Source organism: Cetorhinus maximus, chromosome 3 (genome assembly GCF_964194155.1).
Source record: "Cetorhinus maximus chromosome 3, sCetMax3.hap1.1, whole genome shotgun sequence".
Classification (NCBI taxonomy): domain Eukaryota; kingdom Metazoa; phylum Chordata; class Chondrichthyes; order Lamniformes; family Cetorhinidae; genus Cetorhinus; species Cetorhinus maximus.
Genome location: NC_135881.1, coordinates 37889344 through 37908732, shown reverse-complemented (window position 1 = coordinate 37908732; position 19389 = coordinate 37889344). Strand labels below are relative to the sequence as shown.

The window sequence follows — 19389 nt, the reverse complement described above, 5'->3', positions numbered from 1 at the left end:
CTACAGGGGAATGAGACTGTGTTACTCTTGCAGAGAGCCGCCTCCTCTGCAGTAACCATTCTATGATTCAAACCGTGCTTTTTATTAAAATTGAGAAACCTGGGACAGAGGAGGTTACTAAATAAGGTAGCACCAAGTTTGGACTTGAAAGCACTTTGACTACAAGAAAAAGGCAACATTTACGTAGCTTTGAGGTTCTGTGAAAGAATGGCATGTGAATACATGCCAAAAAATGTCTGGGAATATTGTCATCAGATTTGTTTCTGATTCCTGTATAGATTAGGCTTGATTCCTTATTGGGGTAGGAAAGTGTGAGCGCAGTCCATTTCTTTCACTTCTTTCTCTACTTTTAATTTAGATCATGGTATGACCTTTCTTTTCTCTCCTTTTTTGAGTTTTTCCTTTACCCTTTAAAGCATTTGTTGCACTAGTCCTGTGGACTGATTGTTCAGTGTGGTAAGGCTCTGTTTCTTATAGATTTTTTTTAATGGCATGGTGGTTATATTATTTGATTTTGAATTGTCACTTTTTGAATAATGCTTTTCTTTACTGTTTTCATTCTCCTCCATTTCTTCGTTTCTCTTTACACTTGCCTGTTGTTTATAATTCTATGTTGCCTAGGTTCCTGCCAGTCAAGCAGAATTATCAACGCTATGCTACGCTATTGAGCTCCACAGTGATACTACTCTGCAAATGCTGGATACACCTGGGGCAGAAATTTGAGGTCGGTGGGCCTGGGAGTGGCTGGGAAACAGCCTGCCGCCCGTGATCAGCCCCTGGCTGTGATTTCACGGCCTGCCCAGCATGAAACGTAGCTCCCCACTGGTTAGGAAGGGGCCGGCAGGGGCAGGTGCCTCTTAGTCGTCGGGCCCAATGGTGACCCAGCGGTCAGTTTAAAAACGGCCCAGGCTGCCACGGAAGAACGTCTCCTCTGCATCTTGAACATTCAAGTTATGGAGTCGAGTGCGGCTGGAGACACCAGGCGGGAGGGCAGCTCAGGTGGGCACTCGGCCCTCTGCTTTTTGGATGAGTGCCTCATGGTCCTCCTGGAGGAGGTGGCTCCCAGGAGGGACACCCTTGCCCCCCAGAGATGGGAGGAGGAGGCCACCGCACCACACAAAAGAGGGCGCGGGAGGAGGTTGCAGTGCTGGTTAGCAGCTATGACGTGGTGCAGTGCACATGGATGCAGTGCCAGAAGAGGTTCAATGACCTGCTGCGCTCAGGAAGGGTGAGTACTGTGTTGGTGTGGGTCAATGTGCAGAAGTGTTAAGGTGTGGCCGTTCCCCCGTGGACCTCAGGGGTGCTAGAGTCTGAGTGCCAACTGTCAATGACGCCGGAGCTGGCCAAGTGCGTGATCTCTGGCTGCTTGGACTGAGTGTCTTGCGGCTCGAGGGCCACGACTTGGATGTGCCCTGCTAGATGCTCCTCACCTGGGGTTGGCCAGGCTGCAATGGCACTGCAGGTAGATAGTGGACTAACCAATGTTCCTCTGTTATTTCAGGAGAAGACAAGTCATAACCAAGGCCCGCCCAACCTGTTACTGCTCACCAGATTCGAGCAGGGCACCCTTGAGCTGGAAAGCCGGCACACTTCCCATGCTACCGGGCGTGGAGAGGCGGGGGTGGCAGACGAAGGTCAGAGCTCAGTGCAGAGAGGTGAGAGTTTTGGATTGTGCAACCATTCTAGTGTAGTCTCTTCATTGATGGGAGCCTCAAACTTGGAGTCCCCATTGATCATTGAAAGACGATGGCACCGTGATGCACATCTCCATTGTCTCACCAGGGTGTCTGGCATGCACGGTGACAGTGTGATGACTTTAACTAATGACATGTCCTTGTTTTCCCTTAGATTCACCAGCATGCCCTCGCTTTCTGGACCCTGAAGGGCCACCCCTGACACCGGATGACCACTGGGCTGCATCTGCACCTGCATCACACCCGCTCTCTGAACCAGGCACCAGCGCAGATACCAGCACCTCGGCCATTAAATTGGCGGCTAGAATGTTGGCGCACATTGGTGAGGGCACTTCACACTCGCTTGAGGTGTAGGCGGAGGCAGAGAGTGCCAGGGCACCGGCAATCAGAGGACTGCTGAGAACCAGGTGGATGCTCAGTCACAGGCAGATGATGAGCCTCTGGAGTCGTCCATTAGGCGGCAGATGCTGGATGTCCAGAGAGATGTGCGGGAGGATCTGGCAGAGATCCATGAGGGTCTGCGTGCTGTAGTCTCCGTTGTGGAGTCCATGCAGAGCCTGAGCACTACATTTACCCTCATGACTGAGCGCACTGCCTCCTCCATTGAGAGAGTGGTGACCTTCATGGAGAAGCAGCTCCAGGAACAGAATGAGGGGTTCCTGGGGTTGCACTCGGACCTACAAGCCCTCACACGAGCACTGAGCTCCAATGGTCGGTGCCAGTGTGAGAGATGGATGAGGCACCCAGTATCTCAGCTAGGTGCACATCCATCAATTGTGAGCAGGGAGGTCCAGAGTGACCTCACGTTGGTGCACAAGCTGCTTGTCATCTCTGCGGGTTCCTCTCAGGGCGCTCTGGATGATGGTAGCAGCTCCTCTGCCACTCCGCCAGTGACTGTGGAATCTGATGAAGCTGCAATGACTTTGGGGTTGGGGGGGGGATGCCAGCTGTGGCACTGGCCGCTCCCTCCCAGGTGGGGCCAACACAAGCTCCACTGGCCAGAGAACAACTGCCCAAAGTTATCAAGGCCAACAAGACAGCAGAGTCAGCAGGGTTTCTCCAATGCCGCTGCCAGCGAAGTGGGGGGGCACCCAGAAACGCAAGTTAAAGGTACCATGAGCACAAGGGGGACAGTCCACGGCTGATTTTCTGTTAATTTATGTTTGGTCTGTATGTCTGCTGGTGTGGACATCAACACCAGTAATTGTAATGTCTTTATGCTTTCAATGTGACAATAACATTAAATTTGCTTTGGTTCTGATGGCCTCTGTATGCTTGACCTTTTTTCTTTCTGGTGCAAGGTACGCCAGTACGTATTGCTGGATGTGAGTGGCTCAATACTTTATTGCACGGGCTTTGATTGGACTTTAGGTGTAAATGAAATGGTCATTTCAGATATCCGGAATGGAGGCGGCAGCCCTGGCATGAGGTGGAAGCAGATCTTTGGCAGCCTAGTTGAAGGAGCATTGGATCAACGTGCCCCTGGTGTCCCTGCCTCCCTGGAGATTATCGAGGTCTGCCTGCATGCCCTCAGTGTTCTCCTCACCATGCTCCCCTTTTGACTCACTACTGGATTCATCATCTGTGGCCTGTGCAGCTGTGATAAGATTCTCTTCCTCCAGTGGGTACTCCCTTGCCAGTGCCAGATTTTGGAGAGTGCAGCATGCAACCATTATCAGTGGTACCCGCTCTGGTGGGGTATTGTAGTGCTGAACAGTCCAGGCATCGAAAAAGCATCTTGAGAAGACCTATGGTCCTCTCTACCACTGCTCTTGTGGAGGCATGACTTATATTGTAACGCTGCTGTGTCTCTGTTCTTGGGTGGCAGAGAGGCATCATGAACCACTTCAACGGATAGCCCTTGTCACCCAGTCATCCACCTAGTCGGGCTGGAGTACTGAAGAGCCTCGGCACCTGGGAGTGTCTCAGGATATGAGCTTCACGGGAGCTGCCTGGGTGTCTTGCACAGACTTGCAGAATCTGCATCCTGTGGTCACACACTATCTGCACGTTCATGGAGTGGAAGCCCTTCCTATTGACAAAGGCACCCGGCTGACCCGCTGGTGCCTTGATGGCCACATGTGCAGTCGATGGCACCCTGGATGCGGGAGAACCCAGCAATCATTGCAAAACCTTTGGCACGCCCAGTCTGGCTGGCCTCCGCCGTACGGTAAAGAACAAAGGACAGTGCCCACCTGAACAGAGCTTCTATCACCAACATGATGCAACTGCGGATAGCTGATTGGGAGACTCCACACACAGCCCCCACTGACCCCTGGAAAGAGCCGGGGGCATAGAAGTTGAGGGCCACTGTGACCTTCAGAGCTCCACGGGGTGTCCACCCATACAGTTGGAGGTGACCTCAGGCCCAACCATCTGACAGATGGAGGTCACGGTCTCCCTTGAGAGGCGGGGCCTCCTTCGGCATTGCACTTCAGACATACTGAGGCAGCTGCATCTCCGCCTGTAAACCCTGACAGCAGATAGTGGCATCTTCTGTGGCCCTTTCCGCCTTGGACTTCCTGCTGGCCCTGCGCCCCCTGTGCCTGCGCTTCTCCTCCCACAGGTCCCTCCCATGGAGGCTGCATTGGGACACCTGGCTTCCTCTCCCTTCTGACCCTCTCTTCCTCCTCAGAGGAAGTGCCACCAGTGGAGACCACAATCCCCATTACCAGGGTAACGGAAGGCTGTCTGGTACCTGAAAGGGTCCACACGGTCCGAATCCTCTGGGGGCCTTGCAGGCCCCAATAAGTCCTGAAATGAAGCTTGGAAATGCTAAGAGTGAAATCTCGAACAGAGATGAAGCTGCCGAGTACCAATAAGCAACCAGCAGCAAACTATCTCCAAAACTCCTCATTACTCGCACTAGTAATGCTGCTAACCCTTTCTATCCTGCCCTTGGATGAGGTTTTTGAAATTGTTGGCTGCCCGTTTTGCCCGTGCGACAAGTGCAAAATCACACAATGTAAAATACCCAGCTTAATTGCTTTTTTAATGGTCTTAACTGGCCTCGTAATTGATGGCGTGTGCGGCTCCAACTCCTGCTCATGCCCACCAAGTGAAATATCGTGCAAGTGCATGATGGCATTGGGACGCTCACCAGATGTCATCGCGGGCTATTTTACTCTGGAGCTTGCGCCCACATGCCGAGCGAAAAATCCTGGCCCTGAGGTATTTGGCAAGGAAGGCTTGTAGTACAGGCTTGGCATAGAGCAGAAACTGGGAGCTGTGTTCCCCCAGCAATAACATTTCAGAAAACGTTGCTGTGGCAAACCTGCAGATATAGGCCTTCTTCCAATGACTTGATCCAAGATCCCGTGCCACGTAACTGTTGTGGTTAAGGGCATGCTGTTCCCTGTGGCTGCTGGATGCAATGATGCATGGTGTAGATTCAATTAAAAAGTTGGGTCGGGGGAGGGTGGTGTGGAGAAGAGAGAATCTGATGCAAGGCCATGTTACTCAAGCTTTTAGTAGCGAGCTAGGGGATCAGTAGACACTATTAAGCCCTATTATATTAATAAGGATGATGTGTTATATTAGGTATAAATACGATTTTTCCCTTACAAATGTTTATTAACATAATGTCATCAGTGCCAATGCCAGTATCAGTTGACCCTGAATAAGGTTACAATTTAACTCATTTAAGAGTTCATGGAATGATAATTCCCTGTTTTTAGTCGAAACCTAGGTCTTCACAGGGATTGTAATTCCAGCTGTACATATGTGTTTCCGGCCAAGAACTTACAATATTTCAGAGAGGATGCATCAACTATTTGGATTATGTGTTGAATTTTTAGTGCCATTTACACTTTTTGTGCAGTACTTGTACCAATCCTCTCCTTGTAACCTGGTGATACATTCCCATATCCTCCCCATCTCTATCTCTCTCTCTCTGGGGAGCTATGGTTCTGTTCAGTATAATTTTTTGTGTGTTCCTTTGCTGGGGTATTTTGTCAATATCCCATTATGGTGACATTGTCATGGGTAATTTTCAGTGTTCCTCAAAAAAGTCAGAGAGATATGGACTAGACTTCTCCTCTTCCTATGGGAAATCAAATTTCTAGGCATCTGTGATTCTAAGCATGATGGAATGTTTGTTCAGGAAGAGTATCCTCATTTTCACAGCGTGAACATCCAGCATGCCTTTATAGTTTCCCCGCACTGACCTGCATCTCACCTCAGGGCTTGTGTCTTAACCCTGGGTAGTTTTTAAAAAATTAACATATCTATCCCAGGCCCTCTGAAATCCTAACACCCTTTTAACACTGCTGTCATTTAGTCTTCCTGTCTTATCTGCCAGCCGACCTAGTTGCATGCTTCCATCTTCTGTTAGCGGCATCTCTCATCACCCTGCTCTGTTCCACATTCACACTCCCTTCCTGTCTCCATATTCTCTCCCTCTCCTCTTGATGCATTTGAACTTGAACTGCATAGACCACCTGACCAAGTTTGATCTCTTCTTCCAGCCATCTTCTGCACTCTAACCTCAGAATTCATGAAAGCCACTGTAAATGGAAGAACATGGTTGCAAAGGGAGATAGGGCAATGAAAGCACAGAATGAAGCAAGGTGAGGCAATAAGAGCTTAGAGCAAGGATTGATTATTTGAATGGGAAGCGGTGTTTCGAGTTTTGAGCCTAAAGGACTTGACAAAGAGAGCTTGGAATAATCAGTGTGGCACAATGAAAGCATGAAATACAATGAGTTGACGTGATAAGAATTTGAAGGGGGGAGGTAGTGATAAGGTTATTGAGCAGAATAGGATGAGAACAGGAATGAAGCGGGCTGAAGAAAGTTTGGAAACAATCGGCTGGCTGTTCACCTATTAAATAGATGCTTTGGTGCCACTAAAAAAAAATGGTAGGTTAAGAAATGGCTTTTTGGGAAAAAAAGGTCACAGCCTAGAACTTAAATGTGTTGAAGTAGTGGGCCAGATAGATGGTTAACAGTGCTGAGTGGAAGCACACTCGTATAAACCTTTTCTGTTTGGAAAAAGAACTGTGCCATTTTTTTCTCTGGGTGATAACATAATCCAGTGATGCAACAGTGACAATTTGATTGGTGCCATCACATTGTTTTTTTCTAAACAAATGATTAAAGAGGTTTGTTTTGGCATTGCATTGATGATTTCTTATTTACAAAATGAGTAATGTAGAACTCTAATGGGAGTTTTCATGTGCAGGTCTCTTGCCGTCTCCAGTTAGAAATATAAATGACCTGACTTGTTACTTCCAGTGATTGTGGATATTCTGCTAATTGGTTGCTGAAGCCACATGAAATGTAAAAGCTGTTAGAATAGTTTCAGGACAAAATGTAAAGGGACTGCTGTTGTCGTGAAATGAATACAGTCTGAGCCAGCCCAATCTAATTTGCATCTTGCTTCCTAGCATCCTCCAGGACAATTGAGAAGGAAATACAGCTCATGCTCCACCATATTCCTGGATGATAGCACCGTCAGCCAGCCAAACCTGAAGTATACTATCAAATGGTGGGTACAGAATGTGACAAGTAAGATGATTCTCTTCTAAGTATTTTTTAAAATATCCAGAGTTGGAATGTCTTCTCTCATCAGAATTTAACAAGTAGTATTTGTGGCCTACAGCCCAGTAACCTTTAAATTCAAGGTAATCAAAATATTGATCTTTTGAAACACATTAGAGATTAGTTATGCTAACTCCAATTTGAGCCAATCAAACATGTTATCTGTTTCAAATGGTTAATATTTTAACTACATATTTGAGAAGAAAGCATTTGATCATCAATAGAGTCTAGTTTGACATCAAAGGAAAGTATCTATATAATTGTAGCTTCTGGTTCCCTGCTTTGCACTGCCGACACCACATAAGAGAGCTAAGAAGGTAATCTCTACTTAGCTTCCATCAAGGTGCTTGGTTTGAAAGCCAAGAAGAACTACAAGGGCTTGATCAGTCCTTCTTCTCTCTTAGTCTGGTTATTGTATTTTTAATGTTTTGCTCTGTGCATGCATTTATTTAAACTAGGCACATGAGAACACACAAACATGGATAGAAAGCTTGAAGACATCAGCAGCAGGATTCTGTGTTCTGCTCATAAGCTAAAGTGAAACTGAGTGGTCACATAACACACGTACCTTCTAGCGATGACATGCTGCTATCCATTAAAGGCGTATTACAACACCCCCCTTTCTTTTTAAAGACATTATTTCTCTTCCAAAGAAGTACAACTATTTACAATACGTGTTCACATTTAGCTATCATTACGTGAGTGTATAGAACTGAAGAATCTACGACTCTCGAAAGCATAGAGGTAATCTCCTGGTATGCCCAGATCTTGTAATGGTAACCTCATCTGAAGGTTTCTTTAATTGCTCACAGCGATCTGTGGGGTTATCATTCATGGGTGTTACTCCTGGTCGCTTTTGGGATCTTGTGCTAGACGCAATAGGACCGTACTGTGGTTGAGGAGCAGGAATGGACCTGATTCATCCTCGGTTACGCCTCACTGTTGCACCTTTGTATGTCATGACTTCGTAGGACCTTGGTTCCGAACAAATCCTTGGTTACCACGTACCTTCTGTGGGATTTTGGGTGCGATCTTGTTGTCCCAACTGTAAACTTCTCAATTCTGTACCTGTATTTTTATCATGCATGTTGGTCACCTTCTCTTGCAGTTTTAAAAGTTGCTGTCTAGTGTCTGAAACAGTAGAATGGGTAAGAGTAGGTAAATCGGTATGCACTGATGTGCCAAATATGAGCTCTGCCGGTGATGGCATAGTTGCACTTAAAGGTGCCCCTCTCAGATGTAACATTGTTATGTGTAGATCTTGCTTGGTCTGTTGATAATTAGGGATTTCACAGTGCAAATTATTCATTCAGCTAGGCCATTAGATCCAGGGTAATGAGGAGAAGTAATAGTGTGATCAACATTCCACTTCTCCCTTATATTCTGAAATGACTTAGCAATAAATTGTAGATCATTATCTGTAATGATCTCTCTAGGCATAACAAATAAACAGAAAATAGTGCTTAGAGTGTGTGTGCGACAGTTATGCCTGACGTATTATGCAATTGTCAAATAATGGGGTACTTGGTAGAGTAGACAATGATGACAACGAAGTCAGTGCCATGAAAGAGGTTCGATGCAATTTTGGACCAAGGATGTGTAGGAACATCATATGGAATCAGTGGCTCTTTGTGCTGACTTGGCAAATGCTCTTGACATGCCTTGCACTTCTTGATGACGACTTCAATGACATTGTTTATACCTGCCCAATAGACTGTCTCACCTGTGAACCTTCTCATCCAATCTATACCCATGTGTGAGTGATGAAGTTGTTGAAGAATATCAGGTCACAAAAATTCCGGTATGATGACCTGCTGGACTTTAAAAATGACTCCTAGCTCATTCCAGTAAGGCCAAAGTGGTCTCGCATGTGTGTAGGTGTGCTGAATTGAATCAGGCCATCCGTCAGTGATGGTTTTCCACAGGTTCTGTAGCGTAGAATCTTTTGCCATTTCTTCTTCTAGCTCCTAGCATTTGCTTTGTGCAAAGTTTACCAGATCAGTTTACGGACTTGCGTTCACCAGTAAGCGTGACATTGCAGCTACCTTGAAACTGCCAATTTTGTCAAAACATTCCGGGTATTTTGATGTTACGTTGTGAACTAAGGTGATAGTAGTTTCTGAGGTTGATCTGCCATATGAGGTCTGACTGATTCCATGGATTGTCACTAGTGAAAGGCCATGGCATGCTGGTAGACCTGCAATTGCTGGGCCTTTAGTCTCCATGATGTAGAGCATCTGTGGCCATGTGGGGCATCAAGGAGCCGTAGCAAAACTGGAGCCAATGGGAATCAGGGAGAAAACTCTCCGCTGGTTGGAGTCATACCCAACACAAAGGAAGATGATTGTTGTTGTTGGAGGTCAGTCATCTCAGCTCCAGGACATCATTGCAGGTGTTCCTCAAGGTAGTGTCCACTGCCCAACCATCTCCAGCTGCTCCATCAATGATCTTCCTTCCATCAGAAGTGGGGGTGTTTGCTGATGATTGCACAATGTTCAGCACCATTCACGACTCCTCAGATACCGAAGCAGTCTATGTCCAAATGCAGCAAGACCTGGACAATATCCAGGCTTGGGCTGACAAGTGGCAAGTAACATTGGTGCCACACAAGTGTCAGGCAATGACCATCTCCAACAAGAAAGAATCCAACCATCGTCCCTTGATGTTCAACGGAATTACCATCACTGAATCTCCCACTATCAACATCTGGGTGCTTGCCATTGACCAAAAACTGAACTGGATTAGCCATATAAATACTGTGGCTACAAGAGCAGGTCAGAGACTAGGAATTGTGCGACAAGTAACTCACCTCCTGACTCTCCAAAGCCTGTCCATCATCTACAAGGCACAAGTCAGGAGTGTGATGGAATACTCTCCACTTGCCTGGATGAGTGCAGCTCCTACAACACTCAAGAAGCTTGACAACATCTAAAAGATGCATTGCAGGAATTCACCAAGGCTCCTTGGACAGCACCTTCCAAAAGCACGACCACTATTATCGAGAAGTCAAGGACAGCAGATAGATGGGAACGCCATCACCCGGATGTTCCCCTCCAAGTCACTCACCATCCTGACTTGGAAATATATCGCCGTTCCTTCACTGTCACTGGGTCAAACTCCTGGAACTCCCTTCCGAACAGCACTGTGGATGTACCTACACCACATGGACTGCAGTGATTGAAGAAGGCAGCTCACCACCACCTCCTCCAGGGTCACTAAGTATGGGCAATAAATGCTGGCCCAGCCAGTGAAGCCTATGTCCTGTGGATGAATAAAAATACAAGATAACTTGAATCTTGGCAAATACATTGGATGATATGACAGCATCTGTTTTCCATGAGATTGATGAAACTGGTGTTCACCACTTCGTCTTGTCATGTACATTTTCGTCACGTTTTGGTTTTTCAATCACCTGATGTATATGTTGCTGACGGGATACCAGATGGTCATTCTTACTGCTTTAAGTATCCTGTTTTGTATGGTCTCTTTGGATCAGTGTATTGCTCTTTGTAGCTGCATCGGCCTTTGCTCTAGTGCACTGCTGCTGCCAATGGCCCTTACTGCCACAAAAAGGCTACACCTTCCGCCTGTCTTGGTAGGTTTGGGTGTTTTAATAAGTGTGTCAACAATTGGGGTGATATTTAGGACCTCTTAACCCTGTTGACCTGCAAGGATCACTTCGTACTTATGTCCATCCTTGAGTAGTTCTTCAAAGGTATACGTTTTGGGCTAGTCCAGAACTTTCTGCAGTGTTTCCATAGGAGTGGATTCAAACACTAACTCAGCAATTCTGTTTGCTAGCTCTGTGTTTGGAAAATCACAGTATGTACCCTTTTCTCTGCATCTGCTGATGAATTGCAGCCTTGACATGTAGCACGATCTAAGGCTGTTGGCCATGTCGTACCTGTACGTAATATTGCTGTTTGACCTCCACTGAAATGGATTCTGTAGGCTGTTGTCAAAATGACATGTAGTCTAGTCGATGAATACGACGTTTAACCTGACTCCAAACTGGTCTTCCAATGTAGCCCATATCTTTAGGGGATCCTTTAGCTCTTCTTCGGTTAATCCCGATGTGTTCAGCCTGTGTAGACCTTCACTCCCAATTGCTAGGCGAATTTTTATGAGTTGCTTGCCTGGTTCAGACACACCTGAATCAAAAGCTTTAGTTCTGTTTCTTGTGTAAAGATTTTGAATTCGGATAGTAGGTCAGCTGCATCCTAATTCAAACTGGGGAATTTTGTAGACATTCTGACATCCCTTTGACTTTCCTCCTTGTTCTAACCCTTCTCTGGCCCAATATTTTTGACGGTTTTGGTATTTTTTTTGTTTGACTCTCCCTTGTTCACTATCGACCTGGTCCATACCCTGGTCACTCACCTTTCCTGATTTAGCTAACCTGGTGCTGATCCTCTCTACGCGCTGTCCCACTCACTGAACTGACAGACTGTGCGCTGCAATGGTAGCATGAGGGTGATTGTCAACCCTTTACTTGAGCACTGTCCTGGCCATGTGTCTTCAAAGCTTTTCTGCACCGTCACCACACTGCGATTTCAACACATGCCGACACTGCGACTCCAATGCAGCCTGACCAAAACGTCAAGAGTTGCCTCTTGACATGTAGCACGATCTAAGGCTGTTCGCCATGTCGTAGCTGTACTTAATATTGCTGTTTGACCTCCACTGAACACCATGTCATGTTTTTAGAATGATATAAAGGCACCAATCACTCATAAGGGATTGGGCAAACACATTGTTTGTTTGTTTATTTAAACTAGGCACATAAGAATATATCTTCCGCAGTCCCTCGGGGTCGAGGAAGACTTGCTTCCACACTAAAAATAAGTTCTCGGGTGACTGAAGAGTCCAATGCGCGACCTACAGTCTCTGTCACAGGTGGGCAGACGGTGGTAAGGGGAAATGGGTGGGTGGGGTGCCCGGGTTGCCATGTGCTCCTTTCGCTGTTGACGATTGGCTTCAGCTAGTCCTTGGCGATGAGACTTGGAGTTCAGTTCCCTCTTGGACACTTTCCCTACACTTTGGGAGGTCTTGTGCCAGGGATTCCCAGATGTCGGTGGGAAATGTTGCACTTTTTCAAGGAAGCTTTGAGGGTGCCCTTGAAGCGTTCCCCTGCCCTCCTGGGGCTTGCTTGCCGTGTTGAATCTCCAAGTAGCGTGTTTGTTTTCGGGAGTCTTGTGTCAAGCATGTGGATGATGTGGCCTGCCCAGTGGAGCTGATCGAGTGTGGTCAATGCTTCGGCGATATTAGGGATATAGACATGGATAGAAAGCTCGAAGACAAGCAGCAGGATTCTGTGTTCTGCTCATAGGCCAAGGTGAAACTGAGACTGGATCACATGACACACTTCCCTTCTAGTGATGGCATGCTGCTATCCCTTAAAGACATATTGCAACAGTGTTAGTCTGGTTATTGTATTTTTGGCATCTTACTCTGTGCATTCTACTTATAATTAAATATGACCATTAGTATTAGTCTAAAAGCTTTGGCCTGGTATTTGCCACCTTTCAAAGGGAATAAGAAAAGTGAGATTGGCATCTCGCATGATTTTCTGCCATCCATATCATAATAAGGTAATTGTTCATCTAACGTGCAGTACCTGAGATACAGCACACCTAAGGGCGTAGGTTTCAATTTGTAGGAGATTTTTTCTGCCAATTGCTATGAACATAAAAGTGTTGGAAGGAAGCCCGAACTCTAATTCTGACCTTTTGAACCATGATAGCAAAAATATTTGTTGACTTTTTGTTTCTCTAATGTTCCATTATAAGAATTGAGGAACCAGTCTATTTGAAGCAAAGCACATTTGTTATGCCCTTTTTCATAAAAGGTGACAAAGCAGACAATATCCTTCAGTACTGTCTAAAATGATAGAATTTATTACTATAAGTAAATTTGAGGATTACCTGTAATAATAATTTAGTAAATATTCAACATAGACCTGACTAACTTTGATGAAGTGGCATCCCAAGGGGAAAGAGAGCCCCTGTGACATATGTTTCTTATATAATTCTGTAAAGTACCTTTTAAAGCTCTGCACGATAAAGCTATTACATGAGCTTAGTCGGTGAGTATTCAGAGTAAAACTTTGGAGTGAATAAATAAATTGATAGTTAAAAAATAGTAGGTAATTGTTAAAAGTTATGTCAAGTTGGTGGGGGGGTGGTGCAGGGCAGTTGGGAGTTCCTGCGTGGATTGCCCAAAGGTCAGTGGGAAGACCACTACTCTTTCTAATTTGCATCAGTGATCTGGATTCAGAAACTCAATGCAGATTGGTCAAATTTGCACTTGAAACCAAAGTTGGAGATGGATAGTTGATTCTAAAGGTGGCACCTAAAAAATACAAAAGGAATTGCAAAATACTTGAATGGGGGAACAATGGCAAATTAAATTTAATGTGGATTTAAGTATAAAACATTACCCATTGGAAGGTAAATGACCTTGTTTGACCTGAATAGTTTAGTTTTAAATAGTAGTACATTCAGAATTCTGCTGAGCTAGCTGAATGTTGACTTACACCAACTAGGAGCATCATCTTGTGTTTGTAGGAGTGGATAAAGTGTGGGTGAGAACAGGTCCAGCAAAAAAGCTTGGTGATTTTTTTACCTCCTATAACCCCATTTCTATGTCCTATTATAACGTTATGCCACTAGATTTGCTGGTTTGAATTTGGCAGGACTTTAGCAATTTTGCTTTTAACCAAATGTATGAGGTAATAGTGATCAGTTTGTGAATGAAAATCACACAGCCCGGTTAGTCTGATATGGCTACCTCTGTGCAGATACTGAGAAACATGACTAACATAATGTGAAAAATGGTTAGCGCAGAGGGGCACTAGTTGAATATTAACTCCAAGCCTTAAAGGCCAGATTTGGTGCTTTACTGCTTGAGCACCTCCTGGGGTTGCAAAATTTAATATATCTCATCTCCGAGGGGTGTAACCTCAAGTATTGTATTGTAGCTATGTGTGCCACTTAGAGGTGTTGTGTCTTTAAGATACACAGTGGTTATGTTATTATGACATCAGAGCATATGATGCAACAGTATAAAATCTCAAAGCCATTTTCAGTTAGTTACAGTGTGGTCTCATGTAGCAGTCACTCCAGTCTAGCACAGTTTAGCATGTGCAACCAGTCTGTATTTACATAGAATAAGTGAAAGCAGTTACTACATGTGCCTGTAGGATATATATGTTGCTGTACATGGTTTGTTTAGTAAACCTTCTGAGATCTTTACCACTTCTAACCCAGCTTCGTCTCCTATGTTACTTCAGGTAACATAAGGACAATAACACAACATACTGGGTGAAACTGGCCTAGCCAATGATCATCAAGCTTCATCTGGCTATGTCAAGAGTAACCATGCTTCACCCTCCAAGTAAAAGGGTCCATATTCCGAGATCATCTTAGAGGGAAGGGATGACTCCAGGCTCCTTTTTTCTATGATAGCCGCTTTTTTAAACCCTCCTCACCATTTGTGCCACCGCTACCTCAAACACCAAAAGGGAGGGACTCTTGTGAATGTTTCTTTATGTTAAAGGCTAAGATTTTCTGTGAAGTTCAATATTCAAGACATGGACTTTGAGTTAATGGTCTCTTTTATACAGAATGGGTGTAGAGTATTTTGAATGTCTGTTAAAGGATTGTCAATGTTCTAAGTAGCTCCCCTCTCAAACACATCTGTTTTGAGATGTGTGGCAGCATTTCTTACCTTAGCCGCAGTTATTTGCGTTGTTTGGGTGCACAGGCTAATTCTAACAGTAAACACTGCCATCTGCTGTACAAATTTTAGAGTGCAATGACCCAGTCAAATCAAGTCTATTTATTGGAGAATCAGGAGTTCAAATATTGTCTTCACCCTTCACCATTAGCATTGTGCCTGTTTTACAGAAGTCAGCTTGTGACTCTGATGATTAAGACACTTCTTGATTAATTTCAAAATGTATACTATTAAGTCAATGTCTTCACATCATTCTTTAGCTGAGAGGGTAGGCAAGGCAACGACTCCTGGCAGTTATTGTGGCATTAGCATTGCTGGGTGACATTTGGCGTTTTATTTATTTAATTTTCACTTGGCTCGGAAGTTGAACATTTGTAGGGAGATTGAGAACATGGGATAAAACTAACAACAGTGGGCTCAACAAGGACTCTACCATGGTGAAAGATTGGACAATCCTTAGCCTTTTAATTGCCTTCACCTCATTGGCCTTATGGAGGGCTTTTTATTCAATACAGTAAGTGTTAGATGCTTGCTACTGAGAGGAATTTGGCATGGCTGGTTTGACCTCTTTGCAGAGATGTGTTTTCTGTCTAAAATCAGTGATCTTCATGGTGCTTGATGGAAGGGTTCTGTATGTGAAAAACCTTTTGTAAATCGCATCTCGTATTTTTCATCCCTGTGATAACTCTCACCCATCAGTGAAAGCACTCACTGAGAAGCAGCCGCTGTCTTATAAACTGTCTGCCTAAGGCTTTTGATAAAGAGTAAAGAAAGACTTTGCAAACAGGTTTTTTTTTTGACATTTTGGGACACTCCAATGAGGATATGCAGCCTGAAGCTTTCACCATTATCCCCCCCGCAACAAGTTATTCTCCTGTTATTAGTTACTAATGGGGGAACCCAAGAGGGCAAGAGAGGTGAACTCTCTGCTCTTGGTCAGTGGCTTGGATGTAGGGGTGCAGCTACTGATTTGCACTGCCTAACTTTCGCCCTCCGCTCCACCACTGGTCCTAATATTCCTGAGACCTGAAGAGAAATACTACCCCCAGTAAAGTCTGCTTACCAGTTATGAGAATGAGCAGCACTCTGAATTCCTCTGATTTCCTAGCTAATGCCAAGAAACACTAAATTTAAGTCTGTGCCAAGTTACATACAGTGCACAAGCCTTACTATGCCGTACCATGGAAATGGAGGTTTGTTTTTACTTGTAAACCCCTACAGCTTAAACTGGGAGTACTATGGAGTTGGTCTGAAGCTGCCGCCCAACTGCGGGTAGTAGCTTTAGTAAAGTGCAGCACCTCCTCCAGTCTAAGATTCTATCAAAGTTTATCCTTGACTTAGAACTTCTGAGTTCAACAAGCAACCTCATCAGTTCAGTAAAACTTTGTGATTTGGTTCAAATCCTCTATGTTTGAACCTGCAGACCATCTCCAGATTAATATGGTTTTTACCACTTGATTTTGCTTTGTGCTATTCTGTTAGTAAAGATGGCCTTGAAATAAGTGGGGTCTCTCCTGGTCTTCGGCCCTATCTTCAGGAATCCTGCAGAAACTACTTCGTGAAACTGCTGAAAGTACACATTAATAACATTTCCCTGGGGCTTGGCTGGAGTCGAGTATAAAATCTCCGTTGGGACTTTTGAATGCTATTTTGATTCTCCCTCTGCATCATAGCTTTATTGTAGGAAAGTGCAGAGTTTGAGGTTTCTGTTTTCTCACCAGCCATCTTTGTGGCCTTTCTGAATGTGATTATTAATTTGTGCTAAATTGTGGATACTTTTCTGCTGATAGAACTAGGTTGAATTTGGCTAGATTAATTTCATGTTGGAAACTTAGTATATCACAGCAGACTTTGAAACTGTCAGTTAGGAGTGGATAAGAAGCTGAATTAAAGCTTTGGGGGTTAGCTCAGTGGGCTGAATTTTCACTCTTGGGGTCCTAGTCCTGCAGTTAGGATGAAATGCAGGTCAGGAACTCTCAATTGTTGGCGGTGGGACCCACAGAGTGATTTTGAAGGAGGTGGGTGGGCTTCTGAGTCTGGGGGGGGGGCGGGGGGTGCAATTGGAGGCCATTCAGCACAAAGAGATCAGCAACCTCGTTGTCAGAGGTGGGACCTGCTGAAGTAGTCGGGAGATGTGAGTGTGCCTCCATTCCTGGTTGTCACAGCCACAAGTTAGGTAAATAAGAAGGCCCGGGAAAGTTAGGGCCAAAAGAGATTAGTAGGGAGAAGAACCATCCCCCCAACAGTTGCCGTGGTTGCAGCCAATTTTCAGAGCAATGCCTTCTCCATCGATCAGAGCCCTAGCTCCAATGTCCACCTGCCCTGCTGTTGGGAGGGCACCCTGACCTCCTGGTGTGACGGATTGGAAATCTGGTTGAGGCCTGGAGAATACCCTAAATTAGGGGCTTAATGAGTTACTTGCCACATTTGAGCAGGTAACAGTATATATAAGCATGGAACCATAGAAAATAGGAGCAGGAGTAGGCCATTCGACCCGTCAAGCCTGCTCCACCATTCAATATGATCATGGCTGATCGTCCAACTCAATAGCCTACTCCCGCTTTCTCCCCATATCCTTTGATCCCTTTCACCCCAAGAGCAATATCTAACTCCTTTTTGAAAACATACAATATTTTGGCCTCAACTACTTTCTGTGGTAGCGAATTCCACAGGCTCACCACTCTCTGGGTGAAGAAATTTCTCCTCATCTCAGTCCTAAATAGTCTACCCCCGTATCCTCAGACTGTGATCCCTGGTTCTGGACTCCCCCACCATCGGGAACATCCTTCCTGCATCTACCCTGTCTAGTCCTGTTAGAATTTTATAGGTTTCTATGAGATCCCCTCTCAATCTTCTGAACTCCACTGAATATAATCCTAACCAGCTCAATCTCTCCTCATATGTCAGTCCCGCCATCTCAGGAATCAGTCTGGTAAACCTTCGCTGCACTCCCTCTGTAGCAAGAACATCCTTCCTCAGATAAGGAGACCAAAACTGCACACACTATTCCAGGTGTGGTCTCACCAAGGCCCTGTATAATTGCAGCAAGACATCCCTGCTCCTGTTCTCGAATCCCCTGGCTATGAAGGCCAACATACCATTTGCCGCCTTTACTGCCTGCTGCACCTGCATGCTTACCTTCAGCGACTGGTGTACGAGGACAAGTTCCCCCTCTCTCAATTTATAGCCATTCAGATAATCTGCCTTCCTGTTTTTGATACCAAAGTGGATAACCTCACATTTAACCACATTATACTGCATCTGCCATGCATTTGCCCACTCACTCAGCTTGTCCAAATCACACTGAAGCATCTCTGCTATAGGACCCGCCAAAATCGCAGGGAGCAGGACCCAGTCGGAAAGCCAGTATGCTGCTTGGAGGCACAAAATTGTGGCCTTGCCCACATCGTCAGCCAAACAAAAATTTAGTCTAACGTCCCACTAATTCACTGAAGGGCATTCTGATAAAACTGGAATGCTGGGAGGTCCACTATAATTCGCAGCTAAACCTCAAATTCAGAAACAAAAACAAAGAAAGCTGGAAAAACTCAGGTCTGGCAGCGTCTGTGGAGAGAGAAACAGTTAAGTTTTAGAGTCTGTCTGACTCTTCTTCAGAGCCATCCAGCTCTAAAGAGGAGTCATATGGACTCGAAACGTTAACTCTGTTTCACTCTTCACAGATGCTGCCAGACCTGCTGAGTTTTTCCAGCATTTTTTGTTATTTCAGATTTCCAGCATCCGCAGTATTTTGCTTTCATCTCAAATTCAAACTTGTATCTTACATTAACTTGGCAATACTTTTAATGCTCAATGATTTTGTTTCGTGTCTGTCCTTGGGCAAGCATCGACTGAAAGATTAGCAACTACTGCCATTGTAACAGTTTCAGTTTGCAATTAATAAGCAGTGGGAAATGTTAACAACGGCCTGTGTTATCCACGGTTAAAGACTATTGACATTTTCTAAGACTGATACTAAAGTTCACTTTTCTTTACAGTGTAGCACTTGCAATATATTACCACATCAGAAACAGGTATGTTGGAATTCTAAAGTAATTCATTTGAAATATTACTGACCTTTTATTAACTGTCTGTCGAAATCCATTGTAACCATCAAGAATTTTCTTTTCCTAGAGATTCAGATGGACGAATGTTGTTAGATATATTTGACGAGAAGCTCCACCCGTTGTCAGTAAGTATCTTTTTGGTCTATTTTTATTGTTTTATTGAATAAGGACAAATTTGGGGGCATTAGATGAAAGGTTGTACCCACAACTCCCCAAATAGTGAGTTTCAGATGAGAGGATAACAGGAATCACCCACCAGAGGAGGAGAATAAATTGGCACGTCTCTTGCATGAAATCCTGCTTTTTGAATCCACCAAACTAGGAAACCAGTTCTCTGCCCTTCCACCCTTTCAG

General features: G+C 44.9%; 1 protein-coding gene across 4 annotated transcripts in view; it reads left to right on the top strand.

Annotated features, from left to right (window-relative positions):
* The window catches only part of ccny (cyclin Y), a 242789-nt gene that overhangs the window by 190362 nt on the left and 33038 nt on the right, over positions 1–19389 (top strand). For all 4 annotated transcript variants that reach the window (XM_078537443.1, XM_078537448.1, XM_078537445.1 and 1 more), the window contains exons 4-6: positions 7081–7181; positions 18967–19002; positions 19103–19160. In XM_078537443.1, coding sequence (XP_078393569.1) covers positions 7081–7181; positions 18967–19002; positions 19103–19160 — 195 coding nt within the window. The remainder of the gene's footprint in view (positions 1–7080; positions 7182–18966; positions 19003–19102; positions 19161–19389) is intronic.